This window comes from Lissotriton helveticus, chromosome 5_1 (assembly GCF_964261635.1).
Source record: "Lissotriton helveticus chromosome 5_1, aLisHel1.1, whole genome shotgun sequence".
Taxonomy (NCBI): domain Eukaryota; kingdom Metazoa; phylum Chordata; class Amphibia; order Caudata; family Salamandridae; genus Lissotriton; species Lissotriton helveticus.
Window position 1 is genome coordinate 1,678,442,402 of NC_136065.1, and position 23,616 is coordinate 1,678,466,017.

General features: G+C 44.0%; 1 protein-coding gene across 1 annotated transcript in view; it reads right to left on the reverse strand.

Annotated features, from left to right (window-relative positions):
- Positions 1-10,314: 10,314 nt before the first annotated feature.
- Positions 10,315-23,616, reverse strand: part of LOC144753772 (dehydrogenase/reductase SDR family member 4-like) — a 184,210-nt gene continuing 170,908 nt past the window's right edge. The window contains exons 8-9 of the mRNA XM_078641348.1: positions 12,076-12,131; positions 10,315-11,061 (exon numbers count right to left, since the gene is read on the reverse strand). Coding sequence (XP_078497474.1) covers positions 10,947-11,061; positions 12,076-12,131 — 171 coding nt within the window. The 3' untranslated portion in view covers positions 10,315-10,946. The remainder of the gene's footprint in view (positions 11,062-12,075; positions 12,132-23,616) is intronic.

Here is a 23,616-nt window from a genome sequence, read left to right on the forward strand (position 1 = left end):
TTTGGCAAAGAGACCTGAATCCAGAAAACACCAAACAGCAGCTCACAAATGGTCAAAGAGGTCAGGCAGAAAAGAGCCAGGTCTTCAACTCCTTTCTAAAGGTGAGGAGACTATTTGCTTTCCGCAGAAAGACCGGGAGCCCATTCCAATGGAGGGCCGCCAAGTAGCAGAAGGACCGTCCTCCCATCCTAGCACGTTTGATAGTCGGGACAGCGATCGTAGCTGATGTAGCCGATCGCAACATCCTCCTGGGCGCATAGAAAGCCATTCGCTTCCTGATGTAATTAGGGCCTACAGAGTGAAGGGCCTTAAACGCCAAAGTAAGGGTCTTGAAGATGATTCTTTTAGAGATAGGGAGCCAGTGTAACTCTTTGAGCAAGTTAGAGGCTCTAGCTCTACGTGGAAGGCCAAAGATGGCTCTTGCCGCCGAATTCTGAACTATTTGTAGTCTGGCCAACAAATATTTCGGCAATCCCAAATACAAGGTGTTTGCGTAATCGAGACGCGATCCGATCAGCGCCTGAACAACGATTCTTTTGTATTGTAGGGATAGCATCGGGAGGAATTTTCTAAGCATCTTAAGGATGCCAAAGCATTTCCCCGATAATCCAATGATCTGGGTTCTAAAAGAAAGGTCGACATCACAAATCACACCAAGATTTTTGGCTAGCGTCGACACTTTCTCAGGAGGAAACATGTCCTGAGGCCACCATAATTTCCAGCATGGATCCGGAGCACACCCGAAAAAAAGCAACTCAGACTTGTCTGAGTTGCATTTTAGGCTATGCCGTTGGAAGCAAGCAAAGACTGAACTGAGGCAGTCCTTGATTCTGGCACCATCAAAAGCCTCTCCCTTCCTGCAAGTAAACAGGAGCTGGGTGTCATCAGCGTAGGATATGATCTGGGCACCAAAAGCCTCCGCCACCGCCGCAAGAGGGGCCATATAGATATTAAAAAGGGTGGGGCTCAGAATGGACCCTTGGGGAACCCCCACCTCTAGCGGCGGCATTTCTGCGGAGAACGGTGGTGCCCAGATCACCTGTCGACGGTCCGAAAGAAAGGATTTAAACCAATCCAACACCGTCCCACGAAACCCGATCTCCCAGAGTCTTAAAAGGAGACCGTCATGTGGGACGGTGTCGAAGGCCGCCGACAGATCCAGCATGACTAATATAGCCTTTCCCCCTAGATCGAGAGTCTCCCTGATAGCTTCGGTGACCTCCAGAAGGGCTGTCTCCGTGCTATAATTTGCACGAAAACCCGATTGTGTATCATGGAGGATGTTATTGCTCTCGATGAAGTTGGTAATCGAGAGCTGCACATGTTTTTCAACAACCTTCGCTAGAGCAGGGAGAAGGGAGATCGGCCTATAATTAGCATGCACCAGGGGATCTAATGTAGGCTTTTTGATTAGTGGCAGAATCAACGCATGTTTCCATGCCGGAGGGACCACTCCCGTAGTCAAGGAAAGATTCAGCAGAGGGTTCAGCAAGCTATTAACAGCTGAAGCCACTCTGCCCAAAAATTTCGCCGGGCAAGGATCCAAAGGTGAGCCTGACCGAAGCCGGGACAAGAGATCATAGGAGGTGGAACAGGTCATTGGAGGAAAGACCGAAAATATGGGCATATTGTCTTCGCTCAAAGAGGGAAGAGAGATGGATCTATATGCTGACACTGTGGGGTCTGGGACAGAAAAAGACTCCTGAATCATCTTTATTTTTTGTGCAAAGAAAGCTGCAAGTTGCCTTATCCACTCTTCAGTGTGAGAGTGGGGGGGTGAGCAGGCAGCAGGCGACGCAAACTCCTTAACTATTCTAAAAAGTTCCTTGCTCATAGTGACCGCTTCGTCTATTCTACGTTCCAGATATTCTTTTTTGCTCTCAGCAATATGTTTATGATAGATTTTAATCATGTCACGATATTTTAGTTTATCCTTCTGCTCATATTTTCGTCGCCAAACTCTTTCAGTTTTTTTGCACTCTTGGCGCATTTTTCTAAGTGAGGGGGTAAACCACGGAGCGGAGGCAAGACAATGGGCTGATTTGGCTGTCTTCACAGGAGCTAACTCGTCAAATCTGGCGGTCAACCACTTATGAACCGCCTCCAGATTAAGTTCCAGATCGTCTGTAAGCTCGCAGGGATGAAGGCGCAGAGCATCGATCAACATTTCCACCGAGATTTGGTGGAAGGCTCTTGATCGACGGATCGCGTCTTTCTGCCCTCTCTGACCTGTCGTGGTGTAATAGGGAACATCAAAATTTATTAAAAAATGGTCTGACCATAACACTGGACGCGGGGATGACACTACTATCTGCCTCGTGGAAAAAATTTGATCTAACATATGGCCTTTATTATGGGTAGGGCTATCTACATAGGGAACAAGGCCAAGCAGTGCCGCGACCTCCTGGAGTTTAGATGCATTGGAATCCTCTACCAGATCCATATGCAAATTAAAATCCCCCAACAGAAGACAATGCGCTGATCGCATACAGGGAACAGAAAGTGCAGCCTGTAAATCATCAAAAAACGTGCCAATGGGTCCCGGACCCATTATGTTATGTTAACAAATGAATAAATAACAAAAAAGAGAGGAACTTTAAAAAAAAAAGGGGGGGGGGAGAAAGTTTGCCATCAACGAAATACTAATGAAATCATTTTCTCTTGGCTGGGTATGTAGAGATATTGTTGGACCTATTTCACACAGTGCAATAGGATAGAGCATGCAGCTAGGTGTAATAGCCAACTGGGAGAGGGGACCCCAGTGTCTAGCGAGGCAGCTAGGCAGTGCATATCTTCCCATGTTCTGAGCCAGGGATATGAGGAACAGTCTTATGGTGCATTCACTGATCAGTGACCGAGGTGCCATCTGCGGCGATGGCGATAGTGGCACGCAATGTAGTGAGGAGTGCATCCCAATCCTGAGGATTCGTGTTTTTCCAATTCTTGGTTATGAGGCGCTTTGCAGTAATTAAGCCTACATCATGAAATCTCAAGACTACTTTGTTATTTTGAGATCTGGCATAGAGCCCTAGGAGGCAGGTTTCCCATGACATTGGCAGCTGCATGTCTGTACAGAAGTTCAAAGTCGTGACTACTTCCCGCCAGTAAAGCTGAAGAGCTGTGCAAGCCCACAGCATGTGAAGCAGATCCCCGCCTAGTTGTTGACAGCGTGCGCATGCAGAAGCGGCAGTGGTAAAACACCTGTTTATCATGTCCGGTGAGAGGTATGCCCTTTGTATGATATATGTTTGTATGAGCCTAAATCTAGAATATCTCTGTATATACCTGGCTCCTGCCAATATGGCATCCCACTCCTTCTCTGTCCAAGGTCAGCCCCTGTCTGTCTCCCATCGTACTCGGAGGCGCTGCATCGGTTTCATTGTGTGTGTGTGAGCATCGCCTCCACTAGCCAGTGTACTACGTGCGATCCGGCCCCCATGACATGTAGATATTGCAACACCAGATGTTTCGTTGGTTCAGTCGTCAGATCACCCCAAACCGTTGACAGAGCCTTCAAAAGAGAGGTATGTAAAAGGAATTGGCCCGCCGGCAACCCAGACTCTTTGACCAACGCCTCAAATGTTAACAGTGCACCATCCCTATACAAATCACCCAGTGTGTAAGTCTGCCGCATGCCAGGTTGTCAATACTGCCTCTGATGTGCCTAACCTTCCTCGTGGCGTCCCCAGTAATGACAAGATAGGGGCATACGGTATCGTCGTGCAGGTAAGATATAAACACCGTTTGTAACATTTATGGGCCAGACCTAGATATAATTGTGCTGGCCGCAGGGATTTAGCAATGGAGTGGAACACATGGTATATTTGAGAGTGTGTCCAGGGCTGCTGCACCGTTGCGGTATCCTCCAAATATCTGCTGTCTAACCATTTCGTCACCCACTGTAGTTGGGCAGCTAAATAATACACCTCCATTATAGGGACGGCTAATCCGCATTGACCGATAGGAGCGTACATCTTCCATAAAGCAACTCGTGGTCTGCCCTTATTCCATTTGAGATCTCGAAACAATCGTTCCAGGTCTCGAAAGATCTTAGGCTGGACATAAAGAGGGAGATTTGAAAAAGAATAGAGCAATTTGGGGAGTACAATCATTTTCAATAGGGCTATGCGACCTGGTACATTTAGAGGGAGCGTTTTCCAGAATTGCACCTGGGCTCGTAGGGCTGAGACAGCCCGCAGCAGATTTCCTTCAAATAATTCATCAGGTGAGGGATATATAAAAATTCCAAGATATCTGAAAGTGGTGGGATACCACGTGAGAAGCGACCCGTTCAGAATGATATCCTCCTCTACAACGCCAGCATTAAATGAATATCTCCCTGACTTGGCCCAATTGACCTGAAGACCTGATTTCTCTTTGAATGCCTGAAGTATATCTGCAATGGATTCCGGGATCACTGTGATATGTCGGAAATATAACAACGAGTCGTCCGCACACAGGGAAACGGCATGCAACCCATCTCCCAACTGTATACCCCAGTTCTCACCATCACTCCTGAACAGCATCGCCAAGGGCTCCATAGCAAGAGAGAACACCAACGGTGACAGCGGGCAGTCCTGACGTGTCCCGCGCTTCACCCTTACGCAATCGGAGTCCAGATTGCCGATGCGGACCCGGACTGTGGGTCGCTTATACAGTAGACTAACCATGTTCAAATAATGCTCCCCCAATTCATACTTTCCTAGCACAGCAGCTGCCAGGTAGGGCAATTTAATAGAGGCGAAAGCTTTTTTCCAGATCTAATATCAGGCAGCCTGATCGGGCCAGCTGTGCACTGCATATTGTTGAACCCTAAAGCGCCTCCGTATATTGATTGAAGTGCATTGCGTGGGAACAAAGCCATTCTGGTCAGGGTGCACCAATGGTTTCACTAATGGCAAAAGGCGCCTGGCCAATAATGATGCAAACATCTTGTAGTCCGTATTAAGCAATGCAAACGGCAGATAAGAGCCCAACAGCTCTGGGTTTTTATCAGGCTTGAGGAGGGATACCAGCAGGGCTTCCTTTTGTGTAGTGGAGAGGGCAGAGTCATCCAGTGCCGTCTCGAACACCTTTTTGTGATGCCCATTCCATAATACTGATAGTTCTGCCGCACATGTAGCACCAGCACTTTCTTTAGAGGGCTTTCCCTTTTTTACATGGTGAATTGAATTCATGTAGATGACAGAATCGCTTTGCAGCAGCATCTGTGCTGTATTATGAATGAGTGCCCAGAGGCAAACATGGCCTTAGGCAGACAGTGCGCCATATAATGGTGGCACATTGGGAGTGTGCCCCTGAGGGCAGCCCTCTGGATAGGGGAAAAGGGGTCCCAATGGATTCCCTAAACATCCCTTTGCTGGTGGGTGCAGTCACTCCGTGTACCCGCCTGCAGGGGGCTCTCAACTTCAAAGCGCATACAGGTTGCCCTCTGCACAGAGAAACAAGGAGCATCTAGAAAGCTCTGTATTTCACTGAATGTGTTGCTCCTGGGGCTGCACAAGTTTTCAGCTGTCCTGAGTGCACTGCATTCATTGTAATAGGGAGCACTATCCGGGTCTGCACCAGGCACACATTTGAAAGGTGCTCTGTGGTGCAAACAGGAAAAGTGCACTTTATGTGTAATTTGTGCCCTGGGGAGTAGTGATGAATGAGCGTTTGAAGTGGGGAGACAAAGTTTTAGAGCTCATGTGTGTCAAGAATGTGCATTATGTGCGAGCTTGTTTTTTTTCTAAATAGTGTGATCATTTTTACTGTGGTTAGGTGTCTTACTTTGGTCTCTGTGTGCTTCTCTGAATAAGAAGGATGGATCAGTGTGAGTATATTGGTGTGAGAGGCATTGTGAGATTGGGAAGGTATGCCCAGATGAATGCTTCTGTGAAAGGTGTGTACATTTGTGAGGGGAATGAGGGATGTGTATGAAATGTGTGGCTTTAAGATTTTTAAGGCAAAATATAAGGATATCTGATGGACTAGTGCACCTGAGGAATGATGTTATTTTGCATATTTTTATTTAAACAAAACATTATAGAATAGAATATAAGTCACTGTTGTGATGAAGTAACCAGTCTGCCAAGACCTAAATCAGGCCCTTAATCTCTTTGTGGCAACCTGCCTTTGCTCTTGGTTGCCTCCACCTCCTGCCCATCACTGCTTGCCCCGCTGAACTCCTGTTGCACAGATCCCCTCTTCCCACAGATCGCCTCCTACCTCGACTTTGCTTTTCACATTTTTATTTTGGGCAGTTTTATGTAGCACCAACACCAACTGAAGGTATTGGAGCACTTTGCATAAGCAACAGTTACTTTGCACAATGACACATTCCCTTTTGTATGTATAGGGAGATTAAGGGATTTGCCCAGAGTCAAGGATGTTAAGCCAAAGCTAAAACTCATCCCTGGTTTCCCAGCTCCATCTTCGACTCTGGCCCTTCCGCCGCATCCTCTCCCAAGAGGACATCACATTGTATCCCTAGCCTCGGTTTCACTTCCACATTTTGTGATTACGGGCAAATAATTTAATCTCTCTGTGGCTGCCTGCATTTTCTCTTGGTTGCCTGTCCACCTCCTGGCCGTCATTGCTTGCCCCCGCTGCACTCTGCAGCACAAATCCCTTCCTCCACCGACTCTGTTTTTCAAATTTTTTGTATCTATTTTTACGTACCACCAACACCTCCAGAAGGTATTGGATCTCTTTACATAGGCACCAGTTACTTTTTTGGTGCAGTTTTATATGGCACCAACATCACCCAAAGGTATTAGTGCGCTTTACATTAGCACCAGTTCCATTATTTTTGTGAAGTTTTATATAGCACTGACACCACCAAAGGTAGTGGAGCGCTTTACATTAGCACCAGTTACTTTACACAAGGACACATTCATTTTTGTTGGCACAATAAGATTATGTGTTCTGCCCACCATCATGGATCTTAAGCTGAAACTCAAACCCGCTTTCCCAGCTCCATAGTCGGCGGCAGCTCTGGCCTGTACCCCACATCCTCTCCCCAGAAAGGACCGACATCCTCTCCCTAGCCTTGGCCCAGTGCCTAATTCAAGCCAGTGGTTTCCAGTGCTTGACACTGGCACTTAATTGCCGGCACCGGTGCTTATGACAGACTGCCCTGTGGTGGGGCTGTCTGCCCAATTTAGTTAGGAGCACAACAAAAGTTGTTTAATCATTCAGTATGCATTACCAATGACTAATACCTGCCACCCAAACTGTTCTTATAGCTTTGGGGGCCTGGAAAACTATGAATTGTCACACTAGTAAGAGTGTGATGGTTAGTGGTCGTGTTGGTACTGTCGCTGGCAGTGACAATGGATGGTGCAAGCTGCAGTGTCCTCCTGACCAGGACCCAGGCACCTATTTTCCTACAAATTAAGCATTGCCTCAGCCTCAGTTCCACATTTTGTGATTACGGATAAATCACGTAATCGCCTTGTTTCTAAACGCAACAAGCATTGGCTAAGCCAGAAGGTTTTGCCTGTGCGTTATGTATTGTTTTTAGGTCCTGGCTTGTGTTATAATTTCCCTTTTCTTCTCTATTTCTTCCTAGTCTTTTTACTGCTCTCCTCTCCCCTTCCTTCCTGGTTTTCTCCTTCTCCCTTGGTACGCTCCATCCCTCCCTGTGCATATGGTTCTGCTTTAGAACGTTGTCAGGAGTGCCCCTTAGAATGTTGGAAAACTGCTACCGGAGGTGCGTTCATGCTTGTTTGAGGGATTTGACTAATAAAGAAACCTACATCTTTTAATTTTCCTGCTTCGTGGACTCTTTTTAACTGCTACACAGCGCATGCGCTGCTCGGCTAGACAGTGCATGCGCTGTCTCGAAGAGGTGTATTGTGTGCTGTCTGTGGGCTTACAGGCCACCCATCTCCTACCATTTGTAAACTTTAGCATTGCTCTCATTTCCTTTGATACCATTCGTCATGGCATGCAGGCGTCATGCCGTCTTCATGTGTTTGGCCCTCCCATAGCGCATAAAGCAAGTACATGTCTCCTTACACTGCTCGCAGTTTGCACAGATACCTTTTCTTTATTTTTGTGCACTTCATAGGAGTACTTGTGTTTTCAGGCCGCCTCCCTTGTACATAAACACACATACCACTAAAATGCAAGCGTGTGTACATAAACAAATACATTTCTTAAAAAGTTGCAAAAACATGAACAGCACATGTTTATTTTTTAGTTTTTGTATGATCCGATGGTAATTGGAATGCTCACTCTGCCCTCCGTCTTGCCATAGCACAAACATGAGCCAATGGTATTGGAGTGCTTTAAGTGCTCATCAGTTACATTCCACAATGACGCATTAATTTTTGTTGCTGATCCTGCTTGAATTAAGGTATTTTTTTGCCCCTTCATTAGTTGCCCAACTCCCCACCCTGCTACCCTGCCTGGTCCGTCCACCCACTACCTGCCTCATCACAGCTGCTTTTATTTTTTTTGCATGATCTGATGGTATCGGAGCGCTAGTTCCGTCCTCCGTCTTAGCCATAGTCTCCCTTATACACATACACACATACTACTAAATGCATACACGTGTACATAAACAAAGGCATTTCTTAAAAAGTTGTTAAAACCTGAATAGCACTTGTTTATTTTTTGCATGATCTGATGGTAGTGGAGCGCTCGCTCTGTCCTCCGTCTTGCCATAACTCAAAAACAAGCTGATGGTATTGGAGCGCTTTAAGTGCTCACCAGTTACATTCCACAATGACACATTCATATTTCTTGCTTATCCTGCTTCAATGAAGGTATTTTTTCCCCCTTCATTGTTGCTTTCTCCCACCCTCACCTGTTGTTGCTTGCCCATCTCCACATCCCCCCCAGCTTCCCTGCTTGGCTTGTCCCTCCACTACCTCCCTCATCACTACTGATTTTATTTTTGTTTGCACAACCTGATGGTATTGTAGAGCTTGTTCCATCCGCATCTTGCCATAGTGCTAACACCAGCCAATGGTATTGGTGCACTTTAGGTTCTCACCAGTTACATTACACAATTACACATTCATTCTCATAAACAGAGGGAAGTGTAAGGGATTTTCCCAGAACTACACACTGTTCAGTAGACCCCAAGATTCAAACCTGGTTCCTCAGTTCCCCTGTTGGCTGCTCTGGCCTTTACACCACATCCTCACTTCACTTCAAATCTTGTCAACTGTTTCTCACTTTCACATATTAGTTCGCCAAGACTCCATTAACACTGAACAAGCACTGACAAAACCAATATATATTTCTGCAATGCCTGAGCTATTGGCCTTGTCAATGTGAGTGTTTTTAGCCATGTTGTCTAGCAGCACATTTAATGTTTAGCATGGCTAAAACTCACTGAAAAAAGTGCTATGATGCTACCTGCACAGGCCACATCATAGCGTTTTTTTGTGTTAGGAGGTGCAGGACAATAAACTCAACATGGGTGGCGAAGAGACTCTGGCTCAACATTCTGTGATTCTGGGGTTGCAGTGACTTTCAGCCATGGTGAACAGCAGAAGCGCTGCTAGACAACATGGCTAAAAGACATTCACTTAGACAAGCCCAAGAGCTCTGGCTTTGCCGAGACAGACATATTAGCTTTGCAAATGCTGGTCATTAAAACAAGTCAGGATCCTGTAACAAAATCTTCGGGTTATGTAAATAATTTTATAGGCAGTGCCACTTTGAATATAACTTTGCAAACGAAATGATACATCCCTCAAAGATGTATATTGATGACTAACACGTCACCCAATTAATTTCTTGTCTTTGGGTTGTGATTGTTATTTGTTGAGAGTAGCTCGAGAGGAAGGATGCACGTAGTAAAACACCTTCATGCCACGGAGAGTAAAAACAAGCATTGGTAAAGGCAATATAATTTGCCTATTGTCTGTGTCATGGCGTTTCTTATTTATTTATTTTTTTTGCTCATAGTTATATTGCACAGCAGCTCAACTGCTCTCCATTATGAAAAAAAACATTGTCAAAGTCAATACAATTAGCATAGGCGAAATCTATTGGTTTTGCAAATGCTTGTTTTCTGTTTCATGACAGTGTGAGCACTTTGACGGAAAAATCTGGAGTACAGTTGGAGCCCAATAGTTTTGTCGTGAGAAGCTATGTGGCCCTCCAACCCTTCAATAAATTACCCCATAATTGTATAATCAAAGAAAACAAGACTTTAAAATGAAGTGGAACATTCTTTGTACTATCACTCACAGCAAATTCCAGTCTGCCTTTAGCAAACTCGGGGATTTAATACAAATATTAGAGCAACTGCTACACATTTGGACTTTAATATTCTGACCAGAAGACATGCTCCAGTTTATTACACAAATGAAAAGTTGCTCTCCAGTTTATTATATTAATGTCTAGGTATTTCCTCTGTAAAGCAATACATCCTTTATTTTATTTTATCAGAGACATAGAAATAGTTAAATTGTCAACATTTTCCAGTTTATTACATTGACAGTAAAGGGAATTCTAGCTTGGTTAACTTAAGTTTCATATACATCACACACCGTCTTCATTCCACTAACTTTGCACTGCCAAAACAGTTTAGTTAAATTGTATGAAAATACCACCAAACTATCAGCGGGTGTCTTGTTACTAAGGAATTTCTCTGAATTCCATGGCTAAACTGGCAAATTTGCTAATGGTGTACACGACTGCTGCCTTTGCAAAAATGAGTTTCTTGCAAGAGAATCCATCATGGATCATGCCTTCGATAGGCTGATGGGGCTTAAGACACAGTCAATCGCAAATTGGCCTTTAGCCTATAATCCGACTCACACTACTGCCAGTCTTTCAGAAGCATAAATACTGGAGTGTGAGGATTATGCCTTAGTCTTGCTCGTATTTAAGGGATATTTGTTAGATAAGCAGCAAACTTTTTTAGTCACTACTAGGACATGGTATCTCAGAATTTGCTAACACTGACTTCAGCAATACAGAAATACATATCAACTCATTTAGAGTCTGGAGATGGCACCCCCAGCAGCTACAATAGTCTCTCCAGTGATGTAGGAGGCATCAGATGAGCAGAGGAAGGAGACAATACCACCATAGTCCTTTGGCTCTCCTAATCTGGATGGACAACAGGAAAGAACAAGAATTAACAGGGTACACGGGTCACAATTTCAGATATACTGGCATCCATTTGAGGTTAGTCATGCACCAGCTCTTCCCCTTGAAAGACCCGAGCCCTCCCACCCTATAAATCTAACAATGGACCTTCGTTTGTCAATCAAGAGCTCAGCACAGCCCGGAGGGGATAGCCTCAGAACGCTGAAGCAAATAGTGTTTACAAAGTCTATACAAGACAAGCCCATAATCCTTGAGTCCATGAACGCCCAGTCTTAAAAGCATACGCTTTTGTATCCTTGTGTTAATTCTATAACCCCGTTAGGCCACAGATTCTCATTCTAAGTCATTTGGGCGGGCTTCAACTAAATGTGAGTGGCCCAGTGTATCTGCACCTCAAATTACTGTGAGAGAACCATGACACAATTTTACCAGTTGCATTCCAAAACCCCATAACACCACACATTCCCACACTTGTTCACCGCAGTAAAGTACCTGGAATTGGAAATTATGCAGTACAGAACCCAATATTTCTGGGTCTGCATATTGTTCCCCATTCCAGAAACTTTAGGTCATGATGTTAGGTCCAAGTATCTCCAGACCTTGATTCTGCGCATCTCAAAATTATTGCAATTGAAGTAAGTGACAGTCTATGTATCTGTACACCAGTTACCCTTGCCAGCTCAGCTTTTATCAAGCCATAGAGGAGCAGTAAGTCAAATTTTACACAAAAAGTCCAATGAGCCAAAATGCCTAAATGAACAACATTTTTATCCCATCAGAGAATGGCGTTTTCGGTGCTTTATGAATTTTGCGGTACCAAGCAAACCTTTGTTTATGGCCTTGGCTTTATTTGATCTGAAGTTATATGGGTTAAGATTTCTGGAATTACCATAAACAATACATTTTGCTACTATTACTGAGCAGGGATGAATGAGCTTTCTGTGGTTGACTGGCTTCCAAGGCATTTCTGACACACCCATCTTAGTAAACACCAAAAAATTCAGAAATATTTACCTGACTACGTTGTTGACCTTCATTATAAACTCTGTGAAGGCCTCATCTTTCAATATCTGTTTAAAGACAAAGCACACGTGTTAAATGGCCAACCAGTGCATACAATGCCACCATCCATGCACTGATCCCCTTTCACAGCTGAGACAGAAGAACTAATCATATAATACGGAGGTGTTAATGGCCAATCAGTTACCATAACTGCCTTTATCCAAATAGTCATGTACCAAATGGCCTAGGAGTCCTAAACTCTCCACTCCAACCCCAAAATTCCTGTTACCCAAACCATACATGCCTATTCTGGCTGTTCAGGCAGCTGACTTGTGACTTTTGACTTGTGACAGTTAGAGCTCTTGCCTACTTAAACATCCTCCACCCAAACACAAGTTATTGGGGAAATTAAATTTCTAATTGTCACTCTTCCAAACCAATAACCTCCCCAGCTGTGTATTTCTCATGCTATGCCTACCTGTACATATGCCAAGCAGAGATCTCAAATTTTCAAAGTTCCTATGATTGAGAACTGATTACCAGATTGATGACATCACAGAAAGAGCTGTCATGCTACATTTTTACCAATTACAAAGAGGGGCCGGTGAAATAATAGGCAAGCTCAAAATAAAGGTAACATGATTAAAGTAACAGCAAAGCCTCACTAATATAGATACACAAAGTAAATGCTCACTGAATGTGTTATAAATGCAGGTGCATGAAATATGGAACATGTATTATTGCTAAAATGTACAGTCTTGGTGTGGTGTCTGCAGGGTGGCTCCTCCCCTTAGACAAATGAGCAGTATCAGAGAGCTTTTCCAGCTCCTTAGGCTGTTCCACTGGTTTCACTGAAATGATGTTCAACACGCATGTCACACTGACGCCATTTCAGTAAAACCGAAACTGAAATGAGCCAATAGGCTCATTTCAGTTTTACTTTCTACGTGCTGTCTACGTCCTCAGGGGGCTATCCCAGCCTCCCTAGCATGTAGAAAGACAGGAGAGGTATCATTGTAAAGGGGGTACCCCTTACTAGTGGATCCCTGCATGGGAATCACCCCGGGAGGGCTATGACCAAGCAGGGATCCACCCACTGGACACCAAGGAGGTGGGAGCGGCCCCCCGGGCAAGGGCCGTTGCTCCTCCCAATATAATTTGGGAAAAATCAGTCTTTCTGCCCCCCCCCGTTAGTCAGAAAGCCCACTAGATGCCAGGGATTCTTTTTTATATTGTATTTTAGGGGTGGGGGCTGCCTCCACCCCTGCAATATTCCACAATCTTTCTGCCCCCCTGGGAGGTAATAGCCCCAGATCTGCTTCCCAAGCCCACTAGATGCCAGGGAATCATCAAAATTACCTATCACAAAACTACCTGGTTTTGCAAGGGGGAGCACCTAGTTTTTGGGCCCCGTGCTTGGCAGCCTTCTGGGGACACCTACCAAACCTACACATTTCTCAAAACTAGACACCTTGGGGAGTCCAGGGATGTATGGGTTGTGTGGACCCCCCAACATTTTCCTACCCAGAATCCCCTGTAAACCTCAAATTTAGCTGAAAAAATCTAATTGTTCCACATTTCTGTGTGGGAAAGTTGTGGGCCACAGGGCTGACACAAATTTCCTACCACCCAGCATTCCCCCACATCTCCCAATAAAAATGGTACCTCACTTGTGTGGGGGGCCAAAAACCCGCAACAGGCAAGGGCCCAAAGCGTATTGTGGAGACATCAAAATTACCTTTCACAAAACGAACTGGTTTTGCAAGGGTGGCACCTGGCGTTTTGGCCCTGGCTCGGCGGCCATCTAGAGAAACCTACCAAACCCACAGATTTCTAAAAACTAGGCACCCTAGGCATTCCAGGGAGGTATGGTTTACATGGACCCCCCAACATTTTCCTACCCAAATCCCTTCAAACCTCAAATTTAGCTGAAAAAAAAAAAATTCTCAAATTTCTGTGTGGGAAATTTGACACAAATTTTCTACCACCCAGCGTTCCCCCAGGTCTTCCAATAAAAATGTTACCTCACTTGTGTGGGTGGGCCAAGTACCCAGGACAAGCCTGTGCCCAAAGCGTATTGTGGAGACATCAAAATGACCTATCACAAAACAACCTGGCTTTGCAAGCTGGGGGGGCACATGGGCTTTTGGCCCAATGCTCGGCGGCCATCTAGGGAACCTACCAAACCCACACATTTCTGAAAACTAGATACCCTACCCTAGGGAGTCCAGGGAGGTATGGCTTGTGTGGATCCCCCATCATTTTCCTACACAGAATCCCCTGCAAACCTCAAATTTAGCTGAAAAATCCCTTTTTACAAAATATTGTTATCCTCTATGTACTGTGACAGCTGTATATTAACCCAGTTCTCTGGGATCTTTGCCATTTACAGCACCAAGCAGATCGATCTGTAGTTTGCACAGCCAGTTTTATACAATGGTGGCTTTTTTAAAAGAGGTTAGACCACTGTCGCCTTACAGAGTTGAGACACCAGGCCCATCTCTAAGTATTGATTACGTATTATAGTCATTAGGAAGCAATGGATTTTCCAATTATTGTGAGTTGTTTGGCTGGCATAGGGTCCCATGGTGAGCCCAATTTAATATAAGAGAGTGCAGAGCCAATTCATAACTGCTTCTGCTGTAATCAGTAGAAAAGTGGTCCAGCTCTCTGACTTGTCAAATTATTGTGGTCGAGGAGATGGCCAGGGCCGGACTGGCCATAGCGGGCACCGGGCAATCCCCCGGTGCGCCGCACGGGTGGGGGCCGGTTTTGGGCCCCTGGGTGCCGATTTTGCTACAGGGCCTTTTTTGCAGCATAGCTGCAAAACCGGCCCTGCACCAAAATCGGCCGAAAACCGGCCTCAGCAAAGAGCTCGGCGGCACCTCCAACCCCCTCGAGTGGGGATGGGGGGGGGGCTGCCGAGCACTTTGCCAGGGCCGGTTCTGGTTCCCAGTCCGGCCCTGGAGATGGCGCTATCTTCTGCAAAAGCACTACTCATAGGGTCAGAAAATCAGAAAGTTAACAGGAAGCTAGAAATGTTATTTGCAAAACAGGATACCATTTTTGGGCGGAACTCCTGGGAAGGGGGAATTTTTTTAATATGAGCCACTCCTGTGGCCTAGCACGTGCAAATCGCAAAGGCCTCCCTAGTGGGGTCTTTTCCTGACAGCTGCAATTTGAATAAAAATCATTGTGGGCCATGGTCAACAGTTGTTTGTAGTGCTTAAGTTCTCTGTTTCATTTTTAGCCTCTTACTGATACCTGTTTCCCTAATGCCCGCTCTTGGGAGCGAGCAGGTGTACCCGATGGGAGATGCTGGTATATTTTGGAAGGACCTTGTTCAGGGCGGCTTTTATCCACGTAATAAAATCCGGCATGTTGGCATTGATATCTACTGATAGTGGTAGCTAAGTATTAATTAGTGTTTTGTTAAGTTTGTTAGCATCCATGTTTTCTCACTGATGAAAGTTCTTTTTTACACCGAGGGTCTCTTTGAACAAATGTGATTTAATTGGAATAGCAAAAAATACTGCTCGATGGTCTGACTATGTTAGTTTATGAGCATTGCAATACTTGAACGTGTCATTGTTGATGTAAAAGTGGTCCAAGGTATGTCCTGTCTGATGGGTAAGTTTAAATACTTGTTTGTGAAGACTGTATGCTGCTAGAATATCTGTTAATTCTGTGGCATTTTAATCAAGGGGATCATTATTATGAAGATTAAAATCACCAAAACATTTTAGTTGACTGGACTGCTATAACTGGGGCACGTGCACTAATTGTTTGCTGTATTGGAAAATATTAAACATATTTCTAAATTAAAAATGACTTTACAATTAAAGAAGACTTTAAATTACAACCCCTGCCCCGAAAAAAAACCAGATAGTAGACATATTCGTCTATGATAGGATGTCTGGTATTAGGTTCATCCACTTTGGCATGCAGTAGCCTTTTTACCATATCTACAATGAACTCCCAACATTTTATTTTTACTGTGGCCGCTTACATTTGTCACTCTCCTTCTGAAATAATTGTTTCTTACTTATCAGCCTCCTATTGATTCATATTGCTTGGGTGCTCAAGCCTGACACGCCCATCCACGTTTGCAATGGGTTACAGGCCGCACACACACCACTCAATTTCATTCAGTGCACGGATCGGTCACCGTCGGTTTCTTTACCTCTCTCGCATGTTTTGCACTTTTTCCTATCCCGTTCAGTACCACATTACATAGAACTTTTTCATTCTAATGAACTGTGGGCCCTTTATTAGGTTTCGCCTGCACAACGCTTGTGCTCTGCTTGTGAAATTTCTTGTATTTGATATATCTTAAAAGTGACCTCTTATCAGTTCCCATGGTTGAATTACTGTGTTCATTCGTATTTGTGGGGAATTTTTCTTTGGGTAACTTCCCCTGGCTGGATGCATTCACAGTACTTCTACTAAAGCTCTTCACACTGTTTAAGCCCCATTCACTGTCAAGATAGGATCTCTTCCAACGGAAAAGTCAGACAGTTTCTAACAGGATGTAGGCATGCTTGCTTTTAATTACTTAGTTGTGTAAAGTAGATGCTTTAGCCTTAGAACGTTTGTGGCATTTTCTATTGATGCCTCAGGACCTTTCTTTGCACTCTGAAGGCATTATCGGATTGATTTTTTCTACTTAATCTATTTGGTCATGATGACCAAATTCCAAATGTTGTAATAAACATTGCACATTAAAAATTAAGTTAATATACAAGAGCTATGCTATACTTCACCACAACAGGCAGCCACGAGTGCCGTTACCTTGCAGATAACAGGGTAATGATTTGAACGGTGCAGTAGGTGCAGCAGGTGCAGTAGCATCGGTCCCAAAAGTTGTCAGAACTTCTCTAAAACACATAATATTGCTATATTTGACTATTATACAGGCAGTCACAATTGCAGTTACCTTGCAGTTAAAAGGGACTTGATTTGAATGGCGTAGCAGGTGCAGTGGCACTGGGGCCAAAAGCTCTAGGGACCCCACTAAACCCAAATTATTGCTAAATTTTACTACTAAATAAGACAGTCACAAGCGCATTTATCTAGAAAGCATTAGGGTTATGATCTTAATGGTGCAGCAGGTGCAGTTGCACCAGGACCAAAAGTTCTAGGCACCCCAATAAACACCTAATATTGCTATAATTTACCACTAAACAGGCAGTCAGAAGTGCAGTTACCCTGCAGACAACAGGGTCATGATTTGAATGCGGCAGCACATGCTGTGGCACCAGGCCGAAAAGTTGTCAGAACTCCACGAAACACCAAATATTGCTATATCTTACTACTATACAGGCAGTCACAATTTCAATTACCTTGCACCTAAAAGGGGCTTGATTTAAATGGTGCAGCAGGTGCAGTGGCACCAGGGCCATAAGTTGCCATGACTCCACTAAACACTGAATATTGCTATATTTTACTTCTAAACAGTCACTCATAAGTGCAGTTATCTAGCAAGCACAAAGGTCTTGATTTCAATAGTGCAGCAGGTGCAGAGGCAGAGGGACCAACAGCTCCAGGCACCCCACTAAACATCTAATATTGCTATATATTATTCCTAAACAGGCAAATGATGGAGCAAGGTTTCACACGTAAAGTGACTTGCTTGTATTCAACCCTCTCGAAAATAATACTAATGTACTAACTAACATGTTTTGTCTTATTAATATTGCATAACATGACATATTAGGCATCTAGGGGAAGCTTGACAATGTGCTTTACTAACTATAATCCGCTTGCATTAAAATGTCTGCTGCTACGCAGGATTTTCTACTGTGCATGCATCTGTCATGCTCACGTGACATGCTTGGTAGAAAATCTTTTGCTTCTGAGCAATGGAACTAAGATGGCTGTTCTGTGTCCTAACGTGCAAGAAGCTTGCATCGCTGTTTTGCTAAGCTGTTTGTTTTCGCTTAACATCTAACGCAATAGTTTAAATAAATAATGGGAATAGAGTAGAAAAAAATTGTATAGAGTGCATTCATTTTATTCTGTGTCTCTAAAACGGTTTCTTTTCTATTTTTACATGTAACGAATTATGGGCCTAAATACTTTGCTGAACTCCATCTTTGGAGAAACTGCGCCTGTGCGACAAAAGTCTTGAAGCCACTGAAGCTGTAGCCTTGAGCTCAAGCCAATCAGACATGGATGGCAGAGAAGAGTGAACTCCTTGCCTTGCTAGAGGAAGCTGAATTGAACAAAATGTTGTTTATATTTTATTGTTACATTTCACTACCGGGCAGAATAAAAGTACATGGGTAGATAAAGTTATGGGAGGGAACAATTTGAATACATGATTGACAAATTGCCTCAGAAGAATATGGTGTAATGGCTACTCCTCGTTCTTTGTCCAATAAAATTTTGGGATTCACAAATTTGCAACATTTGGGGGTGGTACACTGACCTGAAAAATAGTGTAACTAGGGTAGGCTTAGCTAGTTAGATTGTCCGACTTGTCCGAATAGCTGACCTGTCACTGACCCAACGCACTCAATAGGTGATCGGGAGCAGAGTTGCTGGTGGAGCACTCTGTCAGAAGATTCGATAACCCAATCGGGGTTCTGGGAAGGAGATCGATGACCCAATCAGGGTTCGACTGTTAGCTGCAGAGAGGGTTTACACTTTACACCACAGTTTACACTTTAACTGTGGTGCTGGTCTTAGCCTGTGGTAGTCCTGTCCTGATCCAATTTGGTCCGTAACCTGTCCTGATTCTGATTCTGGCTTGCACCTGTTCTTTCCTGCTGGCACCTGTACTTTGGGATTCTTATTCTTTGACTCAGCCCGTGGCCAGGGTTGGTCACCACACCATTCTAGTTAACTATAAAGTGTGGGTTTGTCATTGTATTTGTTTTCCCTTTTCTTTACCCACCCTGTGTCTAAATTTTCTCTCCAATTCATTTGCATAATGTTCATGTATTGAATCTACATCATTCTAAATAGAATAGGAAATTAATTGTGTTCATGTTTTCAAACTTTCCAAAGTTTTTCTTAGATAAAAGAACTTAAACTTTTTTCCGAGTTTGTGGTTATTTAATAAATGCTAAATGTTATTATTGCTACCTATTTTCTCTCTAACTCCTTTGATCCTTTAGGACTATAGGTATCGGTGACTTGGATTGGTAAGATAAATGATATAAAATCCAAATGGTAAAAAATCCAATTAATTGAGTGTAGGTTTATCTGTTTAATGTATACAAAGATATAAGGGCCCATGTGAGTATGTTGAGCAGGTGAGCCCGCGCTCTATCACAACCACAAGTGAAGTTACCTTGTAGACAATAGGGTCATGATTTGAATAGCGCAGCAGGTGCAGTAGCACTGGGCCGTAACGTTGTCAGAACTCCTCTCAACACATAAGATTGCTATATTTGACTACTAAACAGGCAGTCACAATAAGCTATCTTGCATTTAAAGGGGCTTGATTTGAATGGGTGCAGCAGGTGCATTGGCACCGGGGCCAAAAGCTCTAGGGACCCCACTAAACGCAGAATATTGCTACATTTTACTACTAAATGGGTAGTCACAAGTGCAGTTATCTAGCAGGCACTAGGGATGTGATTTCAATGGTTCTGCAGGTGCAATGGCACTGGGGCCATACGTCGTCAGAACTCATCTAAACACATAATATTGCTATTACATCAATTATTTCTGTTATTTCCCTCTTTCATTTACCAAAATGTTGCTATTTCTTACCCACACTATACCACTAGTAACAGCACGATATATTGTTTTTTGTACATAAACAAGTCCTAACACTTTAACAGACTTTCTGTAACAACAACTCAGCAAGCAACAACTAACAACAAAAAACTGGTTATTATTAATCACACAGGTGTAATCTAATGCATTTACCAAAGTTTGTGTATTATCGCGCCACTGCCCTAAACATTTTTTTAGAAATAAATATGAATCTTGTCTGTGCACTTAATATACATATCACTGCATGTCCCTCGTTTGCATGGCACTTCATATCTTGATATCTTGGAAACACTTACCCTAAAAACTCCTTTACTGCTTTCAGGGTCACTCATACCCTGGTTTTTAGTTGTGGACTCTTGTCACAATCATGTCTGTAAATACTTTTTTAACTTACACACTCCTGTTTTCTGGGCTGTGAAATGCAGCCTATTTTTGCGTCTAATTAGACATTTTATCTTCTTTTCTTTATACAATGATTGTTGCTTGAAGCCTTTTTCCTGATGATGACCCATTAATAAGGAAGGGTTAATATGCTGTTGACACAACCACCATGTAAACGAGTCAAGCGTTGTCTAGCATAGTTTTATGGGATGCAAACAGTGGATCCTGCACGCTGATGTCAGTATGTTAAAGGAACTTTTCTACCAGTACAAGAAATTGTTTTTTGTTTTCTTGTCACTGTGTGATCGCTGAAGCACCGAGCACATTCTTCTACAAAAATATTTTTATGGAACAAATTTATTATAATTGCATTTATGCTACTAAAAATGTATATATTCTTTGTAAGAAAATTTTACATGTATCGTTATTTTGTGTCTTTGATTGTGACAGTTATTATTCTCTCTTACTTCACTTGTGTAGATTAACTGATTACTACTCCTCCACGCGCAGACGATTAGGATCTGACGCGTTGGAGGCAGGGCTTGCCGCCATTGGGGGTTGAGTCATTCGGCGCACCTTTGCTGGGATGAGTCCCACCCTCCTTCAACCCTATATAGTACACACCACTTCCCGCCGCAGCAGGCGCGCCAAAGGCAATCCCATCTGCGCCCGTCCGCGCCGGGACCGGGCCCAGGGCCACCCCCCCTGGTCAATTGCACCTTCAGGCCCCAATGCCCCTGTAATGATCACTTATACCTCCTCGCAACTCTTAGCACTTAATCCATCCCCCAACCTACCGCATTTTATGCCATCATTTCTTCATACAGACCCTTCGGTAGGCCCTTTCAAATGCTTTGTTTGCACTGACCATACTCCTTCAGCTGCTACCCCCAAACAGGTTTTGGCAGCACTCATTAATGTACGCTCCCTTCCAAAACACAAACTTGATATTTTAGAGTTCATTGCGTCATACAACCTCGATCTACTGTTCGTCACCGAGACCTGGGGTGACAACTCCTCTGGCCCTGACTTCAAAGCAGCCCTTCCTGAGGACTATTGCGTGTACAGACTAGATAGAACTATTAAACAAGCATTTACAATGCAACGGTTTCGCCTTTGGAAAAGTTAGAGCTATTGGCAATGTATATGACAATGCCATTTATTTATCTGTTTTCAAAACCAACACATAAATACAAATTTTGTCATTTACAATGCCAATAGCTCAAACTTTTCCAAAGGCGAAACCGTTGCATTGTAAATGCTTGTTTATGTTAAATTCTTAAATGATCCCTTTGCATATATATTTTTCTCTTTCACACTTCTAGCTTTTCTGTTTTTTTCTTAAAATGCCTAAACTAGATTTCAGCAAACCGATCTAGATTTCTCTGAGAAGCCTTCGCAAACTAAACTGGGAGTGTATTTGTCAAGATAATCCACTAACCTCCCAACTAACAAAGTTGTATTTCACCAAGACTGCACCACTGTTTTTAGTACTTTGTATTCCGGGAACTGCTATCTCCTTAAAAAATTGTATTAGACCATTTTATTGAGATTCTAAACGTAAATGCTCTCAATCATTGCTAGCAGCTGTAAGGTCCAACCCATTCTTCTCCTTTTATCCGCAACCAAGAATAAGCACAAAACAGCTTAGAAAATGATCAGTTATCAGCTTAGAAAATAATCAGTTTTCACAAACAAGACTCCTACATTTACACAATCGCAAACTAAAATTTGGAAATAACATTGAAAAACAATATCTGTAGCGATTTAAAGCACATTGTCAGCCCTGCTGCACTGTCAACTAACTTCTTCTAATCAGCTTCAGAGATAAGGCTGTGTGACCCGCGTTTCCACCCTTTTTGCCACTATTGTTTGGCTCTTAATGACCATACAAGAGTGTTTTTTATTCATGAAAGTAGTTTCTCAGACATAAATGTACAGTTCAAGGACAGCATGCTGCAAGGTTTGAGTAGGACAGTCACATTTTACTTGTCACACAACATTACCAGGCTATAGTTTGCCAACAACCTTAGATGTTCTCTCGCCAGCCCTAAAAAGTCATCATAATTCTACTTCTGGGATATGTACCATGGGGCATTACACACACTCAACATTTTTCAATCAAAAATCATTACAACTATGGTGAGATGTAAGGTAAATGCATCTTAAAAGACAAATGACTTCTCAAACGAAAACGGATTAAATATTTCAGGGGGGGGGGGGGAATGATCTTTTACTGTAGGTATGCCGAGGGAAAAAAAGTCATAATGCAACACGATTTAAAACTTGGGACATTAAAAAGGTATATTTCGCGCCATTTACTGCATGGAGAAAATGTTCACACATACGACGGCCCGATGCCATAAAGAAAGGCTAATAAATAGGTTAACACAAGTCACATGTGCGCTGAAAGGGGCTTTAGCTCAAACTCGTTGCACAGAAGGCTTTTAATAAAAACGAAAACAACATTAAGAGACTAGGCAAGGACCACGCCCTAACCAAATGAAACTTACCAAGTTTTTCCACCAGCTTCAGCATCACTCCTCCGATGTGCACCTCCCCCGTGACCCTGAGGGTGACATCCCGATTGAGATCCGTTACCAGGACATTTAACTCCCACGTCCCATCCGCATAGCAGCCATCTGGCATCCTTATGCCGTCCAGGGCCATGATTCCTTCCGGTCAGTGGGGCAGAGGAAATGGCATTAGCTGCAGCGCATGCTCCGCTCCAGGACTGTACAGCCACACACAGAGGCCCCCTCAAACACAGTATTTACAACTCCCGAGCCTATGCTTCCTATAATTGACTTTAATTGTGCCAATGCCGTTCCCACGTTTCACGTCTCTACCAGGCAGGTTCCACCAACAGGGACTATACCCCAAAAGCTTTACAGTCATCTTTCTGATATCGACAAAATGGGTGCCAAACAGAAGGTGAGTGGCATTAATCTATGTAAGCATTTGGAGACAAGTCAGCCTGCACTGTGAGTCATTGTGCGCTCGTAGCTAGCAGAATGCTTACCACCAACACCCAGCACTGCCAGTGCCCTCCCGTGGCTTCGATTATGGCAGAGGGTCACACAGTTCGACAGACTCCGGTTTCACCAGCGGGCCGGCGAATGTCTGTAAAGCAGCCCCGGACCAAACAAACATGTGCAGACGCCCCCGACGTACCTGCCGCAAGGTGATGCGGGATACACAGCAGCCTGTCCTGCGCTGGGGCCCAGGAGCAAGCCATGGGCTGAGCCCTGCTGAGGGCCGTCCACCGGGCGAATGGCGGGAATGGGTCGCCTTCGAAGCCACGAGCACCGGCACTTTAACGAGTGGAGAGTGAAGGCAGTGCGGCAGGCCACGGTGGCCACCCCATCCACCAGAGAGCCGGGATCCACTGGAAGCTGGGCTGAGTCGGGGCGAGGCTGCACAGGACGGCAGCCTGCAACAATG